At 50.4% G+C, this 24,422-nt stretch overlaps 1 protein-coding gene across 1 annotated transcript in view; it reads right to left on the reverse strand.

Annotated features, from left to right (window-relative positions):
• Window positions 1-11,506, reverse strand: part of LOC128721903 (nascent polypeptide-associated complex subunit alpha, muscle-specific form-like) — a 46,317-nt gene extending 34,811 nt beyond the window's left edge. Inside the window, exon 1 of the mRNA XM_053815705.1 lies at window positions 11,041-11,506. Coding sequence (XP_053671680.1) covers window positions 11,041-11,506 — 466 coding nt within the window. The remainder of the gene's footprint in view (window positions 1-11,040) is intronic.
• Window positions 11,507-24,422: the final 12,916 nt, after the last annotated feature.

Raw genomic sequence — 24,422 nt, forward strand, 5'->3', positions numbered from 1 at the left:
GGTTGATGCGTCAGGTTTGTTTGCACTTCGCGCGTGAGTCACTCGAGTTAAATGTGCCTGCGCACGCGTGTGTTTGTGTTATTTTCTTTTCTGTTTGGTTCCGACGGAACACCAAACCCCAGACCGGACGAAGAACCTGTTTCACCGACGAGGAGACACCCTGTTTTGCCAGACGAAATGCAGACGAAGGTACGTAATACCGTACCGGGTGACTAATCGCGATTTGTTGGATGTTGCAGGTCAGCGGACATCAGGCTTCCAGCCTCTTTCACTGGCGCAGTTTGATCTGCATAACGAGATCGTTCGTTAGAATCCAATCCACGCCTGGGTGAATGGGCGAAAGATGTTTCCGATCAGCCTGAGGAAATTATGCCCACCTGGGAAACGCTCGGGAAGCGGATGATTCATATCAGGCACGTGCTTCGCTCAACCTGCCGCCCATCGGGACGTGGATGATTGGTTTCTTCGGTGAGAATTAATCACTTCCATCCCCCGTGCGCGCGTAAAGGATGAGCATTTTTCCGGCTCAAATTTTGCATTCGCTCAAGCTCAAACTCAAAACCGACACGGTTTGAATTGCGTTTCTCAACGCTCTACGCCACACAGAATCTGTGCCGATGTGATACGGTATATCGACACGGGCCGCGTATCGGAGATCGAACGAGAAAAAGGTGCAAAAGGAGTGAAAACCCAGATCGGACAGAAAAGCAGAAGCACCACAACTTACGGCAGAAACAACAAATGATCGACACGGCGCACGGGCAAAGGCGCGGACGCATTTTCGCAGAATTCAATCTCATGCTCGCCTGCCACTAATGACGTTTTGCTGCCAACGAGCGTCATGTTCGCAGCATGAATCATTATGTACCTGGGATAGGTGAGGGCCGAAGGTGAATCCACCACCCATCAGCATGTACTTTTTTTCTTCTTCTCTCGCCTTTTCTCAAACGTCGTCGAGGTTTCTCCTTGTGGCCCGAAAGTTGGCCGCATCTGTGCGATGCCTCCTGCGAGGCCCTGTCCAATCGGACCCAGCTAGTCGTTCTTACAGTGTTCTTTGCCCTTTTTTTTTCACCCCCACCGAGCGTAACCGTTCCCCAAGCGCGATAATCGCGCCCCAGCCAGCCAGCATTTATCCTGTCGAGGTCCATCCCGAGAAGCAGCACGCTCATCTTTCTCCGCATCCGCAGCCTGCAAACCGGTAGCTTACCGGGCATGATATCGGCTACCGTTTCACGCGCACCCTATGAAGCCAGACCGCCCTCCTGACCATCACCTACCGAATCGGCCCGGGGACTCCGGATGGGCACAGAATCTGCGGTGAAAGATCTTCGTCGGAGCCGCGGTAGCCAAAAAGCATTAAAAAAAAATAATACGAAAAGGTAAAGGGATAAAGCGATGGACGAGAAGACAAAAAAAATCGCCACACAACGGCTCGGAGCGATGGGTTTGAAAGAAAGGGCACATATAAAAGCACCACCAAGGCAAAGATACAAGCGGTAAAGGTGCAAGACGAAGAGCGAGCAATGAACATGTTTTAACATAAATCGAGCTACTGGTGTTGCGGTCAAGCCATAGTGGAGGTTCGTCGCTTGTGCGGCCTAAAGAGACTCGCTAGCTGCACCGACCAACAGAGAGAGAGAGAGAGTGTTTTAGAAGGTGCGCAATAAATGTAGAAGAAAATAAAAAAAGAAATCACCTTGCCTGGAACGATGGATTGGTGGATTCAGAAGTTTAATTTCATTTCACCAAATGGCCCGTTGTCTGGGGCCTTTGGATTTTATTTCCAATTCCCCATTCCCGGGCAATTCTCATCACACGGGCTCGTGCCAGGCTCGCGCTTCATTATTGACGTGTGTTGTGTTTTTTTTTTATTGAACCCCCCGCCCCGATTCGATCGGGAACCGGCCCGATGATTCAGTGCATCTTGCGAGAAGCTCATCTCCGGCGGACCTTGGCGGATTCGCTGCCCGTCGTGAGCTCGTTGGCAAGATTTGCCCTATCCAATCGGCGATAAAGGCAGGCTCGAAGGACCGGGAAGATGCAGTCGCTGGTGCGCCTTCGATTAGCAACCCCTTCCACACGCAAGAAGGGAGCGAAAATAATACATTTCCGCTCTCGGCGTGTTACACCACGATGAGGCATGCAAAATCCAGAATAGGTGCTCTGGAAAGCGCTTATCGATCGCGTTGGACGCGAACGAGAGCAACCGCAGGCAATGCAACATCAAGCTCCGGCATCAACGGGATCGATTAGCAACGCCAATGGTAATGTATTTATCAAACCACCGCACCACGGCAACGGCACCCGTCGGGTCATAAATGGGCATAAATCAATCTTAAGAACGGTTCAATTGGAAACGCATGCTCATCCATCATCAAGCAGCGATGGTTGGTTGAAACGATGAAACGAACGAATGGAAAAAAAGGGCGCGTGTTGACGGCGGAGCAGCATTTATTTTCTGAAATGATTCTGCAGGTATTTAAAGCCACTGTTTGCCTGGTTTTTGCCAATTTTCATGCACCGCAAGCCTATCGATGCCGCTATTAGCACGCGTACTGAAATATTGCGCTTTTTGTTTCGCCCAACAACCGACTGCGTCTCGCTCGATGGACAAACACGAGTCCACAACCGTTCGGTGCTGCTTTGAATGCAGCTTCAATCAGTGGCTGTTAAATGGCTCCCATCGAACCGTTCTTCCGTTCGAGCGCTATGCGGCAGCACCTGGCTGCACTACCGTCGGGGGTGGCAAAGAACAAAAAAAAAACAAGCAACCTATTCTAACCCCGGGGTGGGGGTTTCCATGCCGATGGTGCACCCGACTTATCGACTTCTGCACTTCACGCCGAACGCTTTGTGGCGGTCTGGGGTCTCAATTAACTCCAAACCCCCAGCGAACAACCGCCGGCCTATCGGTTCGGGCTCACCTGAGTGGAAAAATAGCTGCACCACGGTACAGAGGGCACCGCGACCAGAGCAGGCGCGTGAATTCCTCGCAACATCGTACCCCGAATGCGGCATTCGACGAGGGTTTCAACAAAGAAACGCGAGCACCCAACACACAAGTGCGTCTGTGGTGCACAAAAAGCGGCCGGTTTCGGAAGGAAAACGGGACGCTGGAAGCAAAACCCACCCCCCCCGGTTCGACGGCTTTGGTGTGAGTCATATTTTCCGCCCGGTCTCGAACCGATCCGGCCACTCTGGTCATAGATCATGCACCGTTTAAATTGTCATTTCCTACTGCCGGGCGCCGTTATCGTGCACGAGTTTCCGCCCGAGTGGGTTTTCATTTGCTAATCGATCCAACACTCTGGCCACCATAATTCACCCCCACACATACACACACACATACACCTACACGATGCAACGCTTTAACTGCATTACAATCGATTACCGCGAGCCAAACGGCCACGGGTCTGGTGTTGGTGTGATAATTTACACTGGGGTTTTGCGGATTCGTGTGTGCAGAATGTACGTCAAAATTTAACCCCCAAAAGCGGACTTTCGCCCACTCGCCGCACCCGCGAGGTGGCAATTAATTAGATAATTAACATGCTGCCCTGCCTGCCGGTGCGGTCCCAGACAGACCGTCGCCAAAGCCGGAAGCATTAGCAGATTGTTGTTAGAAGCGTTGCAGCTAACGCGCCGCCTGGTGGCGAAAACACGAAGCTACTGCGTACGTGCCTGCGTGTGGTGTAAATAATCGAATGCAATCAACCACGCCATCCGCGGAGATGAGACGTGTTTTGCACCACCCGTCGGATCTCGATTTGAGGGTGAAATCCTTCCACAGCAGCTGACGATGATCGAATGCAGGTTCAAAAGCCTCCTCAAGTAAGAGGCTTATTATTTCAAATGCGGAGTATCGCACGGATGCAAGGCTGCGTGGGGCTTTATTTGCACTGTCAACCTCCGATGAACCGCCAAATTTGTCACGCCACGTATCCAAAGCGGCGGTTCACTGTCGGGTCAGCGATCGAGAGAGGGTGATCTTGATCGTGCGATAGGCGGTGAGTCACGGCGCGGTCGGTTAATTAAAGCGGGGATTTCTTTTTTTTGCACGTCAACACCGTCTGCCACATGCAGCGGCAATTGTCAACGGTTCGACGCCATTTTAGGACCTCTCTGGACCGCTTGAGAGGCAAAACGAGAGCTCTATGTTGCTAGGGGGCGCGCTAAACATCGCCCCGGCAGCATGGAAAAGGGTCTGTCAATGTCAAGTTCGACCGGATGCTCTCGCAGGTTATGTTTCGCTGTTTATGGTCTCTCTCTCTCTCGTGGAGTTTTTGGCCGCTTAAGGGAAAATCGATACCGGTTGGTGTTAGCGTGAGTGACGGTTTGCTTCTATGTTTTTTTTTTGTTTGCTGCCTTTCCGGATTACCATTCCGGAAGTGTCGCGGCTTGTCGATCCTATAAGCCCAGCTTGGTCTACCAACGCACACACAAACAGTAGCATGCGGGAAGGAAAATCCCTTCCTAATCACTGGACCCTGCGGTGCTGCGGTGGATTTTGAAAACCGGATATGATAGAACGCAAAACCACCACCACCGGTGGATTAGCAAAACGCTTCGAACGGTTGCTTTGTGCGGTTGCCTTTGGCACGTCCACAAGCCAGCTCGGGTCGATGAGTTATTCATGTCGCTCAGAAGCGCCCGCGACCAGGCACAACAAGCGAATTGAGCGATTGTAAAACACCACGCCGTGCTCGATGCTTTCATCCTTACCGACGTCGCAAAACGTGCGAATCCGTTCTCACGGGTTCGAACTGAATCCTGAAAAAAAAACCCCACCTGTCAGCAAAAGTGCATCCACCGTGCGAAAGGCAACCGCGTGCCCATCTCGACGAGTTTGAGACGCACAAGCACAGCAAGACCTCCAAAGCGGGTCGTTAGCACGGGGCGAGCGAAGAAACTAATAAGAAATTACCATTACATCCGCTGGTGGGCAGGTGGTCGTAAAAGTGTTGTGGCGTGTTGTTTTTTTTTTCGCTCCCGATGAAATGCACTTCTGCATCGGCACCCGAGGGTATGCCGTCAAATGGTGTGCCGTTCGAAGATGATAAGATGCTGTTGCATTGACATTGCTCCTGGGTCCTGGGGCCCGGTCTCGGTTTAAGTAAAGGTTACTGCCCGGAAAGCGGACATTTTCGTCCTCCAGGGCTGCACTGCATCGCAAATTTTGCCGCATCGAGAGAACCCACGCTGTGGAGCGTTGAGTTGGTTTTCAAATTAGATGTGTGGAGTTGCAAAAGCTCCTTCAGCAACCGATCAGCAGCAGCACCATTGCCAATCGCAAACCCATTTCGTGGGAACGCAGGCATTCCGTCTTGAGTTTAGTGTCGTTCTTGGATTCCTCAAAAAAAAAAAACCCCCAGGACCACTCCTCGACGATGGCCAGACCTCATAATCACTGCGGGTTAGCGCAGGCACGCAGTTCAATTTCACGCTCCATTGCGTTATGCTTCTTCTGCTCGCACGAGGCCATAGAGGCGTGGCCAATGGAATCCAACGGCGTCCAACAATGGGAGCCATTGTGTGGTGCCAGAGTCCACTGCCACACCGTGGTTGGGGCATTTCGCCGTGTCGTTTTCGAAAAGCTCATCCGTTTGGGGATGCTTCTGCTCCTTTCCCAGGTCCGGTGTGTGCGCTTCGAGTCCGGGTGGTCCAGACGATCGTTTATGGTCGTTTAATTTATACCTACATACCTTCAATCGGGTGCCGCATCCAATGGCCACCGCTCTCTGAGTAAAGGGGCCAAAGCTGAGCAGTGCGAAAAGGTGCACCAAAGTGGCTTAAATGCAACAACAAAAAACTGGAAACGCGCAAAAAAAAACTGGAACGCATTCCACCAGGGGTGTGCGGATGCTCGCGAGATCACACGGGACGGGATGAGTAATAAAAAAAAATACCATCAGCAGCTGCTCTGCAACGCCGTCGCACAAGGGAACACGCCGGTGCACACGGTCAACATGCAACATGGCGGAATGTGGGAAAAAAAATGTGCACACACAAATGCCCCCTACCCTTTAAGCGGGCAAGCGTTCCCTTCGTTCCCAGAACCAGGGAACTTCGAAAATCAAACGATACCGTCTGTGGGGGTTTGTTGGCCCTGTGAGCCGGAAAGGAAGGGCACAGAGACGTTGTTCGACGAGCGATGAGTCACAAACCTGCTCGAGGGTCCTTTCTCGAGGGAAAGGCCCAGAATGTGTGGTGGAGTAGAGAACGTAAAAGCTAGAATCCGTAGCGTGGTGGCTGCGAGTTGGCTGAAGAAACATCCGACAGCTTCTTTGGAGCTGCTCATTGGCCCGTGGTGAGTGGTGAGTTGTGGCTTCTCACCACTCACCGAGGTGAGGTGAGTTCAGCGATCATGACGCGCTGATTCACGACACGTGCCTCTCGTTTAATCGAGTGAGAATTTGCCTGCGCTAAGGCCCGTGGTGAGGAAAAATTGAAATATTAACAAACCCAGCGATGAATTTATTCTCTACGAGTGAGCTTGGCTCGGGGCATGAGGTAAGGGTAATTTGAGAGAAAACTATAACATGACGTAGGCAGCTTTTCCACGCGCATTCGGGCCAGTGGAATGGAGGATTTCGTTTCGATTTTCGGCCCTCAGTGGAAACGGGGATCGGAAAGGTGAAAAAAAAAACCAACACAACAAACCCACAAACAACCCAGAATGGAACCAGTGAACTTCTGAGCCCGAGCTGCCAAAACTCGCCTTCCTTTTGCCCGAGTACAGGTGTCGTGAGTTGAGCCTTTTCTAGACTCTGTGCAGCATCGTCCCGGCGTGACGCAGCATCCCGCACCGAGCCGGCCATCGATTTCGTTGTGGGGCGAAATTTTGACAGTGACGGTGTAAGTTTTCTAGAAATTTTCATTTTTTTTTCGACCATTCGACGCTCACAATGGCAGTGGAAATTGAATTTCGAAACCATCCTCCCTGGGCGGGTGGGAAATCGATTAGGCGAGTTCGGTGCGTTTCCCAGCTAGAGAGCGTGCTCACCATGAGAGATGTCTCTTTAGAGACATTAACGAACGGTTTCATCCGTTTTCGGGCTGGCGGGATGTCCCGGACCCCAACGAGTCGGTGTTGTTAATTTAAATTGACCGTTGCACGAATCGATTCTCCCCACGAAATGAACCGTTCGAAGCCAAGCAGATGAAGCGAGCTGCCGATCCGATCGACACTGTTCGAATGGGCGATCAATTTGTTGCTCGGTTCGGTAATTTATGTGTTAATTACCGGAATGTGGAGCAAAACAGCAACGAGCCAGGACGTCCTTTCGTTTTTTTTTGTCGTCGACTTTTGCCCCTTTTTCCAACCGGGTTTCCCATTTCTCGTCCAATTTACACGAGCCTGAAATCAATGTCAACGAAAGGAAACAACCATTTATCACGTGTAAGCGTGTAGCGATCTAATCGCTTCACTTTTTCTCCTTTCCGCGTGTTCTGGAGATGCTTGTTCGCATGTCTCGGTTGTAACGCGCTAATGAATGAAAATCATTAGAATTTTACTATTATGTCAAGGGTCTTGCGCTTCCCCGCCCACAAATCAACTCACCGCCTCTCTGTCCCCGCGATGGTTAATGATTTGTTTTGCTGTTCACGCGCGTCAACCATCGAGCCCGCTGGGAGTCACGCACGAAAGCCATTCGCCCGCGCTTGCTGAGCCCTTTACCATACCATGCCAAACAAACGACGACGGGAACGCGCGTTCTCTGCGGCCTGGGTCTGGCCTGGCATGCAAAATAAACAAACAGACGCGTCCCGGTTTCCGGGAAAATCCCTTCAATCATGCGCGAGCAAACTCCGGGAGGACTTCCCAGCTTGTCCCAAACCTTGTACCACGCCAACCGAGAGCAGGAGAGGACTATCTTTCAACATTGGCTGGCATTGGCGGGTCTCGTGAAGCGTTAATAGCTCGCACCGTCCGGTGTAAGACATTACTCGAACAAAACCTCAACAAAAAAATAAGGATACATCAACCGCCTTACGACCCAGCGGCCATTGCGCTTTCTGACGCGTACGCAACCGTATTAAATCATTAATCTTTTCTCCCAAATCCCAACCCTGCACGAGACCTGCTCGCGCATGACACTTGTCCCGCGCAGATCCCGAACCCGGAGTTCCGTATCCTTTCGGTGATGGATGGCACAAAGCCCCGTTGGCCAACGGTTGCACATAAATAAATACATTTCTCTTACACACGCATGCGGCGGGAAGAAGTTCGGTAGCGCAGAGAAGACCCATCGCGATGACTAGTGGAAAATATTCCCATCCATCGGTGAGGGCAAATTTGTCTCCCTGTCGGTTGACCGACTGACTCGGATCAGAAGGAACACAGACTTTGTGTTCGATTGTTTATCGATCATCGGAAGCCGTCGCGCGTATGAATATGTATTTATTTGCGCAGCATCAGCTCGCGCGTGCGTTTGTTTGCCCACTGCCCATGGGCATTCGTCTCGTGCGCGATGAGTAAACGCAATCCAACGCGATCGAGTAATGTCGTTCACGTGCGGTTCCGTCCCGTTCACAAACGCATCGGGTGCATCGTTCATTTCGTGTGCATGCTACACACACAAAAAAAACGCTCACACAACCCCCAACGTGCGCAGAGAAGCCGCCAATTCAAGGTCGCCTCTTGGGGTGGTTTTTATTAATTTTCATCAATCACTTCGGTGGCCTTGAGGCGAGCAGAAAAAGCGCGTGCGTTAGAAATGGCCCCACTTAGCTGTCCCGTGACACACACGATTCCGGCCACTGACCGGGCGCGCTTAGCTCAGCAGAAACGGCCGGCCACTTGAGATGTTCCGTCTCACGCGTTAGCAGCGAGAAGTTCGATTGCGATTTCGCAAACCTTAAGTGCGGGCCGGAACAAAGAGCGCTGGAATACTAACACGCGCATCAGCGACACGATACGCCACGTGCAGGGCGACGTGGTGCAACAAAGCGCCCGGCGTCGATGCACTTTCCACGACCAGCGCGTTGTCGTGGCTTCCGTTTTTACGTCACCCGAGCTGCCGAGCGCCCGTATGAAAGTGCATCGAGGAAGCGCAATGCGGCATCGCACTGGAAAATGCAAGTGCGGAATTTAATTCCCTTCAAAACCTGCATTCCGGAAGCGCAGCGGAGAGAATGTGCCCTTTATTTTGTGCACGCGAAAACGGGTTCACCAATGCAAAGCAGCACCAGCAGCGGCTTTGCATCGAAGGATTATAGCGCCGAGACATCAAGTTAGCCTTGAGAGCGGAAAAAAGCAGCTCCGTTACCGTTACGCAAGCGTTATGCCCGAGTCACAGACTGCTCGGCGTCGGGTGTTACGCCCGCGAAAAGCGTTTGCTTTGATTTTCGTTTCAAGAAGCGCTGTTCGGACAGAGATAAGACACCGGCGTATCCGTGGGGAACACTTATTCGCTTATTTCAGCGAGGTGAGCAACTCCCTTTCGAAGGGAACGAACCTCCTCTTGATACGTGCATTGCGCTTCGTTTTTGATAAGCGACCAAGCACGTCGAGTGAATGACGCTGCAACCGCGCTTAGAATGCATTCAAATGACGACGAAGAGCGAGAGAACGCGTGCGAGAGAGAAGGAGACAGCGACCTATCGTGATGGGAAAGAAATGCCACTCTTTTTTAATTCCTAGCGCTCGATAAACGGATGAAAATTGCTCCAAACCCGAACCGAAATGATGTTGTATGATTTTTATTGGTTAAGCGATCGCCGCTCGTAAAGTTGTTCTTCCCGAGCGCAAAAGTCGTCGCGAGGTTCAATTAGTTAATGCATGATTGATAGGCCGGCGTAAATATTTATTTTACGGGTTTCGAGTGTCTCCGTGCGCTCGAGCGCAGCTCGATTAGCCCGTTTAACGAGCACCCTCTAGAACCACCCCGAACGGAATCGATTCGCGGTTGAGCGCGGGACAAAGGCGATTAAATTAGCATATTATGAGCTACGGCTTGGTGCCCTTTCCGAACCCGCAGCCATCCACCGTGAACTAGTTTCCCGGCGCGAACGCAAATGCATCTTTCGCGCGTGCTTGGCGTTTGTCATGCTTGAGCTCTAATCACTTAGCTGTAGCTGAACTCGTAAAAAGTCGATTGCAGTGGCTGGTGTGAGGAGTGTCGCCCGAAAAATGTCCATCGCTACCGGGGGGATTTATTTCCCTTAGCGAGCATTTGGGTGAGAGGACGTTGAAAGGCATGCAACACCGTGGTTGGAGACGCGATTTTTGATTCGAAGCAAATCAATCAACCATAAACCCGTGAGTTGAAGCAAGGGAAACGGACAGAAAAAAATACATAATGACAGCGCACACGTTGCGTGTTTGAGCGATATGCTAAGAAGAGCTGCAAAAATGATTACATTATCTAGAACGCAAGTACATCGCTTGGCTTCCGTTAGGTAGACAACAATGTCATAAAAATGGCCCCAGACGCTAGTTCTAGTCGGTTGTGCAACGAGCCAGACATGAAATGCAAGTAAGTGATTACTTACTGCACCGCGAGACATGGGGGGGACCTAATTTCTTATCGATTATGAGCATTGCATTGACGGAAATTGATATTCCATGTACACTAATTATGCTGAAATGTTTCGACTGGGGAAGGAGACTATTCAGCTAAAAAAGGAAAAATATATACACGGGTCTTCTATTTTCAGAGTCGCCAGCTTAATGTGCATTTGATTGTGATCAAATGAAAAGCACGGAATTAACAACCAAGTTATCGCGCTGAAGATCAACCATTTTCTGCGAATAATCGCAATAAAGCAGCAACAGCACGCACTAAAAGATTGACGTGGCCGCTACGCTCGAACACCAATACCAGTGTGCACCAGATGTTGTAATGCTATCAGGTGAGACCAAGAGCATCCGGGGGCCGGTTTATTAACCGATTATTTAAATCGGCACGATGTGGTTCCCCAACGAAGTCATCGAACGATGCGTCAGCACCAAACGCACTCGTGTCTTGTGACAATCCACTCGAACGATTGCATCACTTGCATCAATTTCACTCTTTCCATGTGTCCCATATAGCTTACCTCCCAAGGAGCAACGATAGAGGGCCTCACAGAACGCCTGCACAAATTGCTCATTAACCTGGGCCAGCTGAGGTGTCTGGACGGTTGTCGCAAATCCGCTCGCCGGTGGAGTCATCGGCAACATTACTGGATGCGATTCAACTGGACTGCCCACAACCGGACCTGGTGGAGCCCACGAACCTCCGTAGGGCTGATAGGGATGCTGTACTTGTCCCGGCTGCTGTGGCATCGGTAACGGAGCCTGCTGGTGATGGTGTGGATTGCCGTCGGCGATGGGGATCGATGCTGAGGGCACGTACCCGAGTGTTCCGTGTGCACTGGTTCCGCTGGCCACCGGTCCAATAGGGGCCGGAGGACTCGGAGCTGTAGTGCCGGAAGGTGGTGGCTGAGTGGCGGGTGGACCTGCACCGGACGAGGATGAACCTTCGCCCGGGCCGGGATCCGGCCGCGCGAACGGTTTGGCCATCACGGCAATCGTCTTAAAGTCCACTGATGAACACTGTGTGGGTTGAACACCGACGGGTGTATCCTTTTTCTCCTACTTGTTATCCTTTCACTCGACACGTCGAACACTCGCGTGGGGAACACTCCAGGCGTTGGAACACGTCACGGTGGGGGTGAGATCGCAAGACGCCCTGTCCTGAGGGCCTGAAGTCTGCAGTTGGATGGCTCGCTTGCACTCGCACTATCAATCGGGACTTTCGAGGAAGATCACCGAGAGTTGTATCTCCATCGGAAGGGATGGTCGAAAAGGATGCCTGGCTTAAGGCAGGCCGAAAAGTGCGCCTGACTAGCGTTCACTTATTGCACGTATTGCACTTTGCAGTTGCACTTGTTGCACCTGCATAAAACACACACACAAACACACACTCGCTTGGGTTCGATTGATGTTCCTCTCTACGACACTCGCGATTCGATCATGCGTCGAAGGGCACTGTCGCACTAAAAAGGGACTTCGTTTTTCGTTCGATCGCGAACGCACTTTACACGCATCCGCCGGGGGTTTTTGTGATCTGTTTGTGCTTTTCTGCTGTTTGTTTGAATTGCACTGTACACAAGGTTTTGCACTAAGTCTCCCGAAAGACGCACTAACGCGCTCTACTGCTACGGGCGGGGCCGTACTACACACACCCAAACAACACCACGCAATCTGGCAGGGATTCGATGCTGTGCGATGTGTGTGCCTCCTTCTCGAGCCCAGGTAGCCACCGTGCGTCCGATGCGCTGTGCAGTTTGTAATGGAATGAAAAATGATGCTGCCAGCTCACTGCCGCTCGCTTGCGCTGGGAGATGGCGATGGCCACTAACACGCACGCAGCCACATCCACCAACACACACGCGGGTGTGGGTGCAGGAGCGTTGAAAAAAAAATAGTGACGGTAGAACGGAACCCAAGCCTAGCGAACGAACGATCGGTGCAGGAGAGCGAGAGCGCACAACAACAAACCGTAAGCGAGTGCACGAGTGAAGCGTACGGAGAGAGCTGTTCGATGTCTCGCTCGCAAATCCACACACTCAAACGTACGAGGGGCTCGCAAGGGTTCTCTCATTCTTCCTGCTTCTCGCGATAAGGTGCGGTGCAACACCAGCAGAGAACCTGATCTTCAACCGGTCAGGCACAGTGTGGTACACGACATTAGCTGTTTTGTTTACGATCGGGAAGCAACTGTCCAAAAGCATGGGTTTATTAGATGATTTCGGAGGTCTTCAAACTCCCTGTGTGGGTGATTACCATTTACAATTTTTTTTTGCACTAATGTTGCATCAATAAATCTCCTCATAACTGCATGATCATGTAGCGATCGAGTATGTGTCGATCGAGAATGCTACGCACAGCACTGTTCGCAAGCACGGCTACTCGATCACGCACCCACACAGCTACGATCACGTTCTCGCACTGGTGTGCGTCTACCGCGTACAAACGCAATCGTTGGTGCAAACGCGCGCGCGCGCGCGCGCGAACGCGATGCGACGGATAACAAAGAAACGATGACGTACGGTGTGCGCGTTCGATCGAGCCCACGATTTCTTGGAGATGGATTTATCAAGTCTCGCTTCTCGTTCTTAATGCTGCCCTCTACCACGCTCTCGCTCTCGCCCTCTGTTTATCGGTCGCGCAAAATACGCGCCCGCGCGATATCTCGAGCGTTCTTGTGCGCGTGTGGTGTTTTCGCGGGGCAGGATCTACGCAACAGAAAAGAAAAGAAATGAAAAAAACAAATCATGCGCCTTAAATCGGATGATGCAACAGCGCTCGTTCCTGTTGAGACATGAACACGCGCAAGCCTCCACGGGCGAAGGGCTCGGAGTGGGCTTCTAGCTCGGTTTCGGAAGCGCAGCTAGATGATCCCGGACCGATAAGTAGAACCTCGAGACTCGGGGGCAGGCTCGGCCTATAAAACCCTAATGGACGGTGAAGAGTTGTTAATGTCCGCCGACCTACGGTAGCTCGAATGACGCGGATCGGGGGGACGAAACATACCCTTTGCGAGGAAACATAATCCTATTAGCATCGGCGGGAGCGCATTAACGAATTGGAAAATAATATTTCCAATGTCCGATCGTAAAAGCAGCGCGCGTTAGCCACAAAACCCGGGCGGTGCCTTAGGGCCGGAGGGTTTTTTTTCTTCATCCCTCAAAACGCCGTAAGACGCGAACTGAAAAAAAAAACACAACGACAATACGTACGATCCTGCGATGTGTGGTGCTAATGAGCGAAGAGCATGATCGAGCAAAGGCACGGTTCAGCTAGCGATGGGTTCGTTTTCGTGCGCCCTTCCGGTTATCTGCAAGATTTACTGCTGCGAATGAAATTAATTGTAACGTACCAATTAACAACACAACAACGGCAAACAAAGACATATTTTGTGGCGTGCGCGTACACCGAGCGGGCTATATTTGCTTCCATTACATCACACAGAACATCGCTAACCATAAAGCGGACGATTTATGCGCTTCTTCTTTTGCCCGGAAGAAGTTGCGAAAACGCCACAAACATGTGCCCCTTTACGTTTCATACGGGTGCCTTCCAACCATTCCGCAATGATGACAATCGCTCACCGAACGCTGGTGGGGTGGGATATTTTCGTATTTACGCGTAATGTGCCATAATTCCAGGTCAGCGGCGCGAACCGCGCAATCCCCCAGTGAAGTAGCGAATCACAATATTTACAAATTGTAAAAGAGAACCGCATCGGCAGCCCCGGGGACGGTGTGGATAAAAATAAACCAGGAACCGCAACCAAGTGCATCCGTGGAAAGTGCACCCGTTTGCGCGCCCAAAAGTCGCATGGAAGACGTTTATTCGCCACCACGAGAAGGAGAAAGAGTGATGGAAGGAAAAAAAAAATGGAAAGCGACGACGTAAAGGAATCGCTCCAGCAGAGAACGGATTCATTTCCCTCTGGTGCACTTCCACAGCGTGTGTGCGTGTGCGTGTGTGTGTTTTTTTGGACCATTTTTTTCATCTCTCTCTCGCTCTCTCTCTGTATGTTCTCATCTTTGATTTGTTGTCTCTTTACTCTATGCGATGAAGCAACGCATCGAAGGGACACTCGGGATGCACGCTGCTGCATCGAGGACATGATGTGGCGCATCAAGAGACCTCGTTGCACACAAACACACACACACACACACACACACACACACACACACTCACGCATGTGTGCAGCTCCTTTCTGCCGTGCCACCCTTCGAACGGGCAGCAGAAGACGAGACGAAGATAAATGGATAAGCGAGCTGGCGCGTGTAAGAAGGAAAACACGATCAAGCAGGTCCATCGAGCACCGGAGAATCGAAATCCCCGTAGCGATAGGAAACGGACGATTGATGTTGAGAAGGAAGGAGACGAAAAAAAAAAGAGAAGCCCAGCCAGGAAGGCAAGCAGGCAGACAAAAAAGGAACGTAAAAATCGAAACGATACATCCACGAGAGGTTTTCCACAAGAGGTTCATAAGACGTGGCTCCCTTTTGAGAGGTTGATGATGATTTCGATCGGTCGATTGGTGTGTAGTTGTGTGCGTTTATCCCAATCCGGCGCGATCTACCTTGAAGAAGGCTTCAACGTTGGGCTGCAAGCGATCTCTCCTGTACGCGCCCACGATCTGCTTGCGTGTCCTTTTGCACCCTTCGAAAGAGACGGCTTACGAGCGAGCCTTTGCGCGGATATGAACAATGTGCGCTCTCTCTCTCTCTCTCACACACACTCATTGTCATTGTCTCTTCCGATTTTCCTTCATTCCCTGGAGCCCCGGTGATGCACTTTGCGCGATTTCGCTGCATCGCCCTTTTTTCCCCCTCTTGGTCCCACTCCACGTACAGTCGCCCTGCCAGCCTTACGTTCGAGTTTGTCTTATTGTGGATTTTTGTGGGCCCTTTTTTTCCCCCTTTCGACGTTTGTTCGCATATCCGCTTTTCTCTCGTTTTTTGTTTTCTTCCACGGCTGCTGGTGAGTTTTTTATGCGCTTCCTTTCGATCGCGTTCCTTGCAGCAGCAACAACAGCAACAACAACAGCAGCAGCAGCAACAATTCTCGATTTCCTTCCTTTCCTAGCGGCCAGGCCCTTCACATGTGCGCCAATCGGCCCTACCACTGCCTCTCGGCCCATGTGGCCCGTATTACAAGCTGACCCATCGCTCCGTTGCCAACCGCGGTCCGCATCCACAAAACGGAACCGATCCTTGCTGATGTGCTGCAATTTCTGGTGTTACTGGGTGTGTTCGTGTGTGTGTGTGTGCGTGTGTGTGCACGTGCACTTTTTTGTGCTCCATTCTTTCCTTTCCGTTCGCGCTGCACAAACCAACTCGGGGTTGAACTTTATTTGCGATGGCTTTTTTTTTTTTGTTTCTTTTTTTTCTCCTTCTTCTTCTCCTTCGGTCGTATCCGCACTTGCATGAGTTGTTCTTCGCTGGTCGCCTTTTTTTTCGGATCGTTTTTGTTATTTGCAAAAACGGCGACAGAAGAAGCGCAAGCCAGCGGGCCCGGAAAGCAGCAAAGGAGCCAGGATCTGAGCGAAGTAAACGATGGCCAAATTTCGGTTGATGCCTCACGGCACACAAATCCGGCATTCTTCTCCCTCTCGTGCTCTCTCTCTCTCTCTCTCTCTCGCTTGATGGTGCAGGTTGGTGTGTTGAGTCCCCGAGAAGCCGGGTTCCGGACACCAGACGGGAAATTCGATCCGATTTATGATAATTTAACTGACAGTCCCCCGTCAAATGGTTACCATATGTGTACGCTGGCACCATCGAAACCGTCCGCCCGGACAGCGAACTCCATCGTGTCATCGCGGGCAAAGCCCATCCAACCCCGGTTCTGAGGATTGACTGTGGAAGTTCCGAGGGTGCGAGGAAAAACCGCAAAAAACCGCATCGAAAGTGACGTATTAGCGCCATGTCGTCCGCATGGTTGAAGGATCGGATTCGCGATCGCGACGGCAGCAATAACGCGGGTGCATTATAACATGTATCGTTGATCATTTGCCATCGCTCTCTCTCTCTCTCTCTCTCTTTCGCTCACTCGCCCAATGGGGGATTTGTTGTGATATTTTCGTACCGGATCGGTTACAGCCGGGCTGCTTGGGGAAAATTTGGCCGCAGCGATCCGGCGCTATGCTGCCGTGGGTTTCGATCGTGGTGGCGAGCCAGGAAGCAGTAATTCAGCCGAAAATCAGAGCATCAAAGTGGGGGGTGTCGTTTCTTCTTGGGAGGCTTGGCGTTTCTCTCTAGCTCTTTTACCACCGTTGATGTTTTGTTGATGGTGCGCGGTGGCCGTTTTTCTTGGCGGGTGAGCCAGCTGTGAATATTAGCAGATGCGGTGGTACTTCGTCGGTCGGTGGATGGCCGAAATTGTAATGATTTATTGGATCGTTAGTGATTTGAGCTCGATTATGCTGACATAAACTGGCTACGGTGGAATGGTGACGACGGGAAAAATCAGTCATGAACTAAGAGAATGATCTAGCGCTGATCGGACTATTTTTTATTGATTTTTAAACACGTTTGACCTTCTTTGACCTTGAAAAGTAGCCTAATTGAAGAACTACTAATATCAAATCTAGCACACAAAAATTGCCTACATTTTAATCCAATTAGCACGCTTTAAAGTGTAACCAAATCGATTGATTGAAATGTGCGTTTTTCGGGCAGCTTTCCCGCGTCGATGGAGGAACGAAAAAAAATGTAAAAGAAACACCCTCCGCCCACCCATGGTAGAGTGCGAGACGCCCGGATGCGTTACAGAGTAAGGGCTCAGAATTAGGTTAATGGTTTCGCTGGTGAATTGTGCATCCAGCGGATTGAAGTTCGTCTCGTTGCTGGATAAAGAAAAACTCATCCCAAGGGAAGAACGCATCCCGAACCCGTTGCATTTCGAGATCGGCCGTTTTCCATCGTTCCATCCCTCGCGCCCATTTCTTTGTGCTTTGCTGCCAACAAGCCGCCCCAGTGGCCGGACGAGAGAACGTGAAGTGGCAAATTTTATGATGCACTTTGAGCGCTGCCGAAGGGCTGCAGGTGGGCGACTCGGCAAGTGAGCCGTTTTTTGTTATTAATGTGGCGAAGCCGGTCGCGGTTGGTCGGGTTGGTGGCCGCCGGATCGGGTTACATGGCCCCACATTAGGGATAACTGGGATCGACAAATCATTGCGCAGGTTGCGAAATTGGCCCTCATTGGGATACACATTTTTTAATGCGCAGCAGCTCGCACAAAATTACTCACTGTGAGAGGCCACGATAAGGGCGCAATTTGGTTAGCTACCGATCGAAGTGATAAGCGCTCTAATCAATAATGGCTCAATTGGTCACCTTCCCTAATCGGATAATCTTACTTTTTTATAAAGTGACACCGCGACCACACCGTGGGGCTCATTTTAGACGATGAAGTCACAACATCGGATGAGCCACCGATGCACAAATACTGCGTCGCAAAACCACTTCGACTTAGTGCGTGGGGCAGCCTGATTCATCGTGTTTCATATCGCTGATAAGCGTGGACGCGAAAGACGATTTTGGCCCAGAAATTACGCGCGTCACGGACCCGGACGAGATCACTATCGTTTCGAGGTCGACTCTTGTGGTTTTGGGTAATCGGAGAATAATTGGGTGAGTAAAGTGGTCCGATGAGGCTGAGCTGAGGTCGTGATAGGTTCCTCCCCCCTTCGAGAAAGTGACAATCCGTGGGGTGTTTCGCATTCGACAGCCGTGGGTTGAAGGTCGGTTCTGTCCTGGAAATTACGCGCAGTTATCTTGCCGGCGGCAATTAACGCGTGAAAAGACCATCCTCTAACCACAATTGAGCTCAGGCTTGATCTTGTCTGGGCTTCTTTTTTTATTATTTCAAAAAGAGCGTTTTTTTTTCAATCTGCTCAATACTGCTTCTCCGGTGGAGCTTTTAATTGGAACAGTTTTACAAAATCATCTCTCGTCGGTCATCGCACACATTCTTAACAAACTGACAACGACATTATCATCGCGATCAGCGTGATCAGTAAACAAATGAGCTCAATAGCAAATTATGTTTCACTTTAAGCGACACTAAAACCCTTATTGCTTTGCCGTTTGCGGTTTGTTGCGTTTGCGGCTTTCTAAACAGGCTTATCAGCCCGTTCCGTTCGTCCTTCCGTGAAGGCGACTGTCCGGTCAGGCAGGGAGAGTGTTTGTGTATGTGGCTCATGCGGTAGTGTTCGAATTTTACGTTTATCGCTGGCCCTTGCTCAACGGGGCACAAGAAGCGGCGTAATAATTAGCGCACGCGCCTAAAATACTCTCAAAACTACCAAATCCGCACGAGTCGGCCTTCACACTGATTTTGTCGTTCGATGAACTTTTATCTGATTGGAAGGACGAAACTGCCACACGAACGCGAGATGTTGATTTAGCGTGTTCACAAAAGCTGTTTCCCAAAGCTCGACAGTCGTTTTAGCGTGTTGAATTTTCCCACGATCAATTTGCCAATCGAGTCAGCCTTATCAGTTGGGAGCTCCTTGCGATGCACAATTTACGCAGTATGCACTATTTCATACAACTCTGGAATGTTGGCATAACGGGCATCTGGTGGGTCAATTGAACCTGCCGTGCACACGATGCAACGGTTGAACTAGTCGATTTGTTTGAGTAAGTTTGTAAACACACGGATTGCAAGGAAAGTGATTGTGCAAGCGGCCAATGGTGCATGATAGCGGCTTTCATAGTGAATGCAAGCCGATTAAGAAACGAAAAACTGCTTCTGATATTTTATTTGTTTCCGACGAAGTTAATCAACCTCTCCGGGCATCCAGAATTGTCATTTATCTTGTTTTGTGTAATGAAAAATCTTAACTCGCATCGAAAAATTCGAAGCCATTGTTTTTAGTGGTTTTTACCTGCATATGGAGCATTGTTTTAACCGTTCATTGTATCGCTAAATTATTGCCAAATTCCTTTCATTTCCAGGAAAACCACAAAACAATTCCAGACAAACGCGTCCTTCCAAACAGAACCCAATAAATAAATGAAGACGAAAGGTGTGATTCACCGCTCACGTGACACGATTTTGTGTTTACGTTTCGATGCTGCCTTTCTGAACTACTTTCCCTCCGGGCACACGCTTATCTGTGGCTGGTAGCGTTCGGTTGATATGGAACCGGAGTTCGAAATGACCAAATGCTTAAAACAATAGCCTCCTTCGCATGGGTGTAAGATCTCTCGCGTGTAACGTGTCGACAGCACACCCGCCCGCTGGATGGGGTTTCCATTAGATGCTTTGCTTTTCACCCAGCAATGAAGATCACTCGGTTTTTGTTTCTCTCCCTAATGTGCCCTCATACCTGCGGTGGCTGTCCAAAAGGACGTTTCGAACGGGACGAGACGAGAAGGAGAAAATAAAAAAAAACAATCACGCGTTGTCGTTAGACGGCTCACGGGCTGAAGCGTTGCATAATGATGGCTGGTGTTGGTTTTCCTCCCATTGATTCCGTACGCCTGTACCGAAAAAAAAAACCCCGGGAAGGAAGTCATACTGTGCACCCGAAGCGACTCTCGCCGGTCCGAGAACCTACTGTGCAATTATGATGATAATGTGACTAAGACTTCGACTGAAAAAAGCGAAGCTAGAACGCAAGCGAGAAGGAAAAAATCAGAGCCTCGAAACCCAAGCCCATGACGAGCCAGCCAGAATGGCCGGTCCGAACGGACGCACGGACAAATGGATTTATCAAAGCTTGGCACATGGGCGCATGGAAGAAGGCGCAAGGGCTGCAGCTGAAAGGGCCATACATGGCATCGAGAAAACGGAACGAGATGGCACGAAAACATACACCGAACATGCGTGCCCGTTTGGATGGTTGGATTCGAACCAAAGCCACAGACCAAGATATCACGAGAGGACGAATGAACAAAAAAAAAGGGATCGATCGTCGCGGAAGGGACTGGACCCGGGGGGGGAGTGAGTCTCGGACATCGAAATTAGACCGATCGAGTGAGTGAAAAGGAGAGAGAGAGAGATGTGTGGAGCGAGAGGTGCCACATAAATCAACAGCAGCATCGGTGGCTGGAACGAGATAGAACGAATCGGAGGGAAAAAGGGGCAAACAAATCATCCCTTCTTCAGCTCCGATCGAAGGGCTTCGAAGCTAACGTGTGTTTCGATCGCCTTCGATCCGACCTAATTGTTCGCCCGCGACCGGGAGATAGCCCGAAGGGTGGGACTACGGCAATTACTACCTTCATGCTGGAAGGACCAAACCTGGACGGGCCCCGGAAGGGTGACTCGAAGGGAACCCCACCCCAATGGATTCCCTCTTGCCTTTGACAAAGTGAAGCTGGAGAACTGATGATGAAGAAGAAGAAGAAGAAGAAGCAAACAAGAAGAAAAAAAATGAACGAAATGAAGCGTCACAACCGACGTCGTCAACCCAGACGCTGGCCAGACAACGCTAGAAGCTGCCCGGTTTTGTCCCGCCCGGCCGCTAGAGGGCGCTCGATGGTTGGGGGTTTTCGGTCGGGATCACTGCACTCGAACGCCCGGGCGTTGAAAATCGAGTCGGGCGGTCAGACGATCGCAAGGGGGCCTCTGTGCCTCTGTGCCCTCTTTATCCTCTCATCCCTTCGGCCAGGAGTGGATCTCTTTTCAATAACCTATCATCTTCGTCAGCATCAAACCGCTGCATTCGAGCTTGGGCTGAGCTGGGCTTGGCTTGTGTGTGTGTGTGTGTGTGTGTGTGTGTGTGCATTTGAGAGCGTGTTGTTTGATGCGAGGGATTAACGACGAGGCAGGACGATCCTTGACGGAACCGTGCAGCGGTGCGATCCGCGAGTTTGACAGAGAGCGATAGGGAAATGGCCAGACGGGGCGATAAAAAGAGACCTCGCGACCATTCGGAAACCAGTTCTCGCGCATGATTGGGGTGGTGCACGGTGTTTTTAGTGCAACAACCTGCAACAAACCGTGCGAGCGAGCCGACCAGAAAGCGGGAACACAAACGCAAACGCAACGAGAATGCACTTCTGCTTGTGGGCCGAAGGTGCATTTGGCTGAGTGGTGTGCATTTGGCTGAGTGGTGTTCTGGGACGAAGCGAAAGCTTCTGCGGGCGAATGCGGTGACTTACCGGGAAGCGAAAGCCCGGGAGTCCTTCGAGCGTACGCTAATTGCGACCCGCAGCACTAGAGCAACGTGTGACCTGAGCCTTAATTCCACTTAATCGGCTCACGGTTTTCGAACGCAGGATTTGACCTCGTTGCTCGTGCTTTTATTTTCTCACACGCTCTCTCTCTCTCTCTCTCTTCCGTTTCGGGTATTGTTTCTGGTCGGCGGGAAGCCGCAGGAATTACACGTGGCCGGTTTCTAACCCCTACGCGCTCGAGTGCAAGTCACGCAAGGATGCTACGCCCGGATGGTGCGTTGATTGCGGGACGGCGAGGGCGTGGATTTATTGATTTGTTTTAAAACGATATTTATTTCACGTCCATAATTAACAGCGTCCGTTTTTGGTTCGAAATAATAAGCATAAATTACCACGAGCAATTATTCGAATGTTTTTTTTTTCATTTAAAATAATCGGTTGCTTTGGTTCGTAAAGGATATCAATTCAAATACTGGCCAGTTTAGGGTGAATGTGTTAACGAAATAAATGGTCAATTTAAAATACGCAAACTACACCTGACCAGCAGTTTGATGGTGCATTGGCTTCACAGTGATTGTCTCGCAATGCAGCGTTTTAAAAGAATAAGATGAATGGAACAACTCAAATAGTGCAAGGATGCATCCTGTAGCCAAGCAGAAATAAATACATTGAAAAACCTTATAAAAATAACACTCAATGAATGTTAGTCACAAGATTGATGATTATTGTTTCTCTACAAGAGTCGACTGATTTTGCAAATCTTTTTAAAAGTATTCTAATCCCTTCCAATTAGTGATATTAAATATGGGATAAACTAGACCCAGGTACCATGTTAGCTGGTTAGTAAATTACTTACCTGATGAGCTACTCTACGTCATTAAAACGCACACACACACACAACAGAATTAGGGTTCAATCAATACACGCTACCACCACCTCACCAAACGGTGTAATATTTATTTGTTAACATATTTGCATTCGGTTTGATTATTTGATTTCCTTTGATTTTGAAACGCTGCTTGCGTTCGCATCCTCCTCGGGCCAAAATGTCCCATTGGAAGCGAAACGGAGAGCTCCCTTATCACTAAATCGCCTTCCCAGGCGTTCTACGTAACAACCAACACCATATTGGGACGCAGGGAGCTGGGTACGAAATCGGTTAAAACATTACAGTCATCATAAGAGAAACAATCCCCTCCGGATCGCCACCACTGATGCGGCTCGAACGACCCTTACGCGTCACTTCCTTTGGTTGAAATTCGCCTAAACGCGCACTTACGCTTACGATAAATCGCCCCGTCCCTTCTCAAAACCAGGTTGTATAATTGTCGCTCCCATTGATGATTTCCCGCAGAGCGCCCGTTTGAGCCGAACTTCGAATAGCCCACCGGGAAGAAGTCGGGCAGGCATTCGATGGCTCCCGGTTCGATTTAATTACGCTCCCGGACACTTAATTGCCCCCGGAAAGTCAATCATCGTCAAGTCCGGCGTCATCGTCAGGATGTCAGGAGCTTTCCTCCGACTGACCCGGCTACAACATTCCAATTAAATTCCTCCCGTCAGTCAGTCCCGGGACGTGTCCTTTCGGCGCCTCCTTTCGCCAGTCTGCATTCCAGCCCGATCGACGAGCACTCGCAATTGCGTCCTTCTCGGCTGCATTCATCCTTCGGCGTCGTGTGGTGGACGGATCAAAAGGACGTGGGTTGAAAGGGGAGAGATAAAAATGCTCCCTTTGCCCCATTCCCGGGGCCTTGTCCGCCGGATACTCCGGGATAAGGATCGTCCTGCGTGTGGGGCTTCGACTGCCAAATCGGTTGCTTAATGGTTCGTCGTAACGGATGACTTCCGAGATTCGCTAGCTCTGGTGATGCGCTCAGTGCTGCAATCCTTCCAGAGTGGCGTCGGTCCTTAGTAGGGTGGTGTTAGGGTCACAGGACTCCGAAGACAACTCCACCCCAATGCCGACGGGTGACGTGGGTGGATGGTGAATCGAAGGGCACACAATGACGGACACACCGGACGACGATGAGCAGGAGGAGGAGGATGTGGAGCAAGAGGAGAGAGGGTTTCCGGTTCCGGACGTGGTGGCCGGACCCCGGCTGGACGGGCGGATGATGGCGATGGGTTCCGGAGAGGGTAGCTCTCCGATGGCTTTTAATTATCTTATAATCGGTGCCGAGCGGTCGTTCGTCTTTGTCGTACGCAGCTTGACCGTCGCGAACTGTGAGGCTCTGCTTGCGGGGAAGAAGGTGTAAGAGGAAGATGACCGAGAGAGTGATGAGTGGGGGGAGGAAAGGGAGGTTGGGGTACATAAAGGATATCCGATGACGTTACGTTGGCAAACAGTGACGATTCCGACGGACGTCGAGACGGATGGTGAACGAGCGAGCATTGCGAAGTGCGGAGAATGTTAGATAAAACAATGAGAAAGATAAGACAAATAGACATGTTAGTTTCAAATGCGAAAAAACGAGAGAGAGAGAGAGAGAGAGAGAGAGAGAGAGAGAGAGACAGTGATTAATGTATAAATAGTGAAAGAGCTGAAAAAGATTCGAATTTATATTTCATGCAAAACTTTAATCGCCGTGTGCTTCTGCTGTACATTCTGCTAACTAATTCAACAATGGAAGCGAAAATTAATTACAAAATCCCAACACCAATTACGCAACAGAGATCGATAATGATATTAATCCATTACACGATTCACGCAATCGAAACATCGAATTTGATTGGGTTTAACCGCATAATAACAATGAACTTGATAGCACAGTTTGGATTGATTGGAG

Source organism: Anopheles nili, chromosome 2 (assembly GCF_943737925.1).
Source record: "Anopheles nili chromosome 2, idAnoNiliSN_F5_01, whole genome shotgun sequence".
In the NCBI taxonomy this organism is placed as follows: Eukaryota; Metazoa; Arthropoda; class Insecta; order Diptera; family Culicidae; genus Anopheles; species Anopheles nili.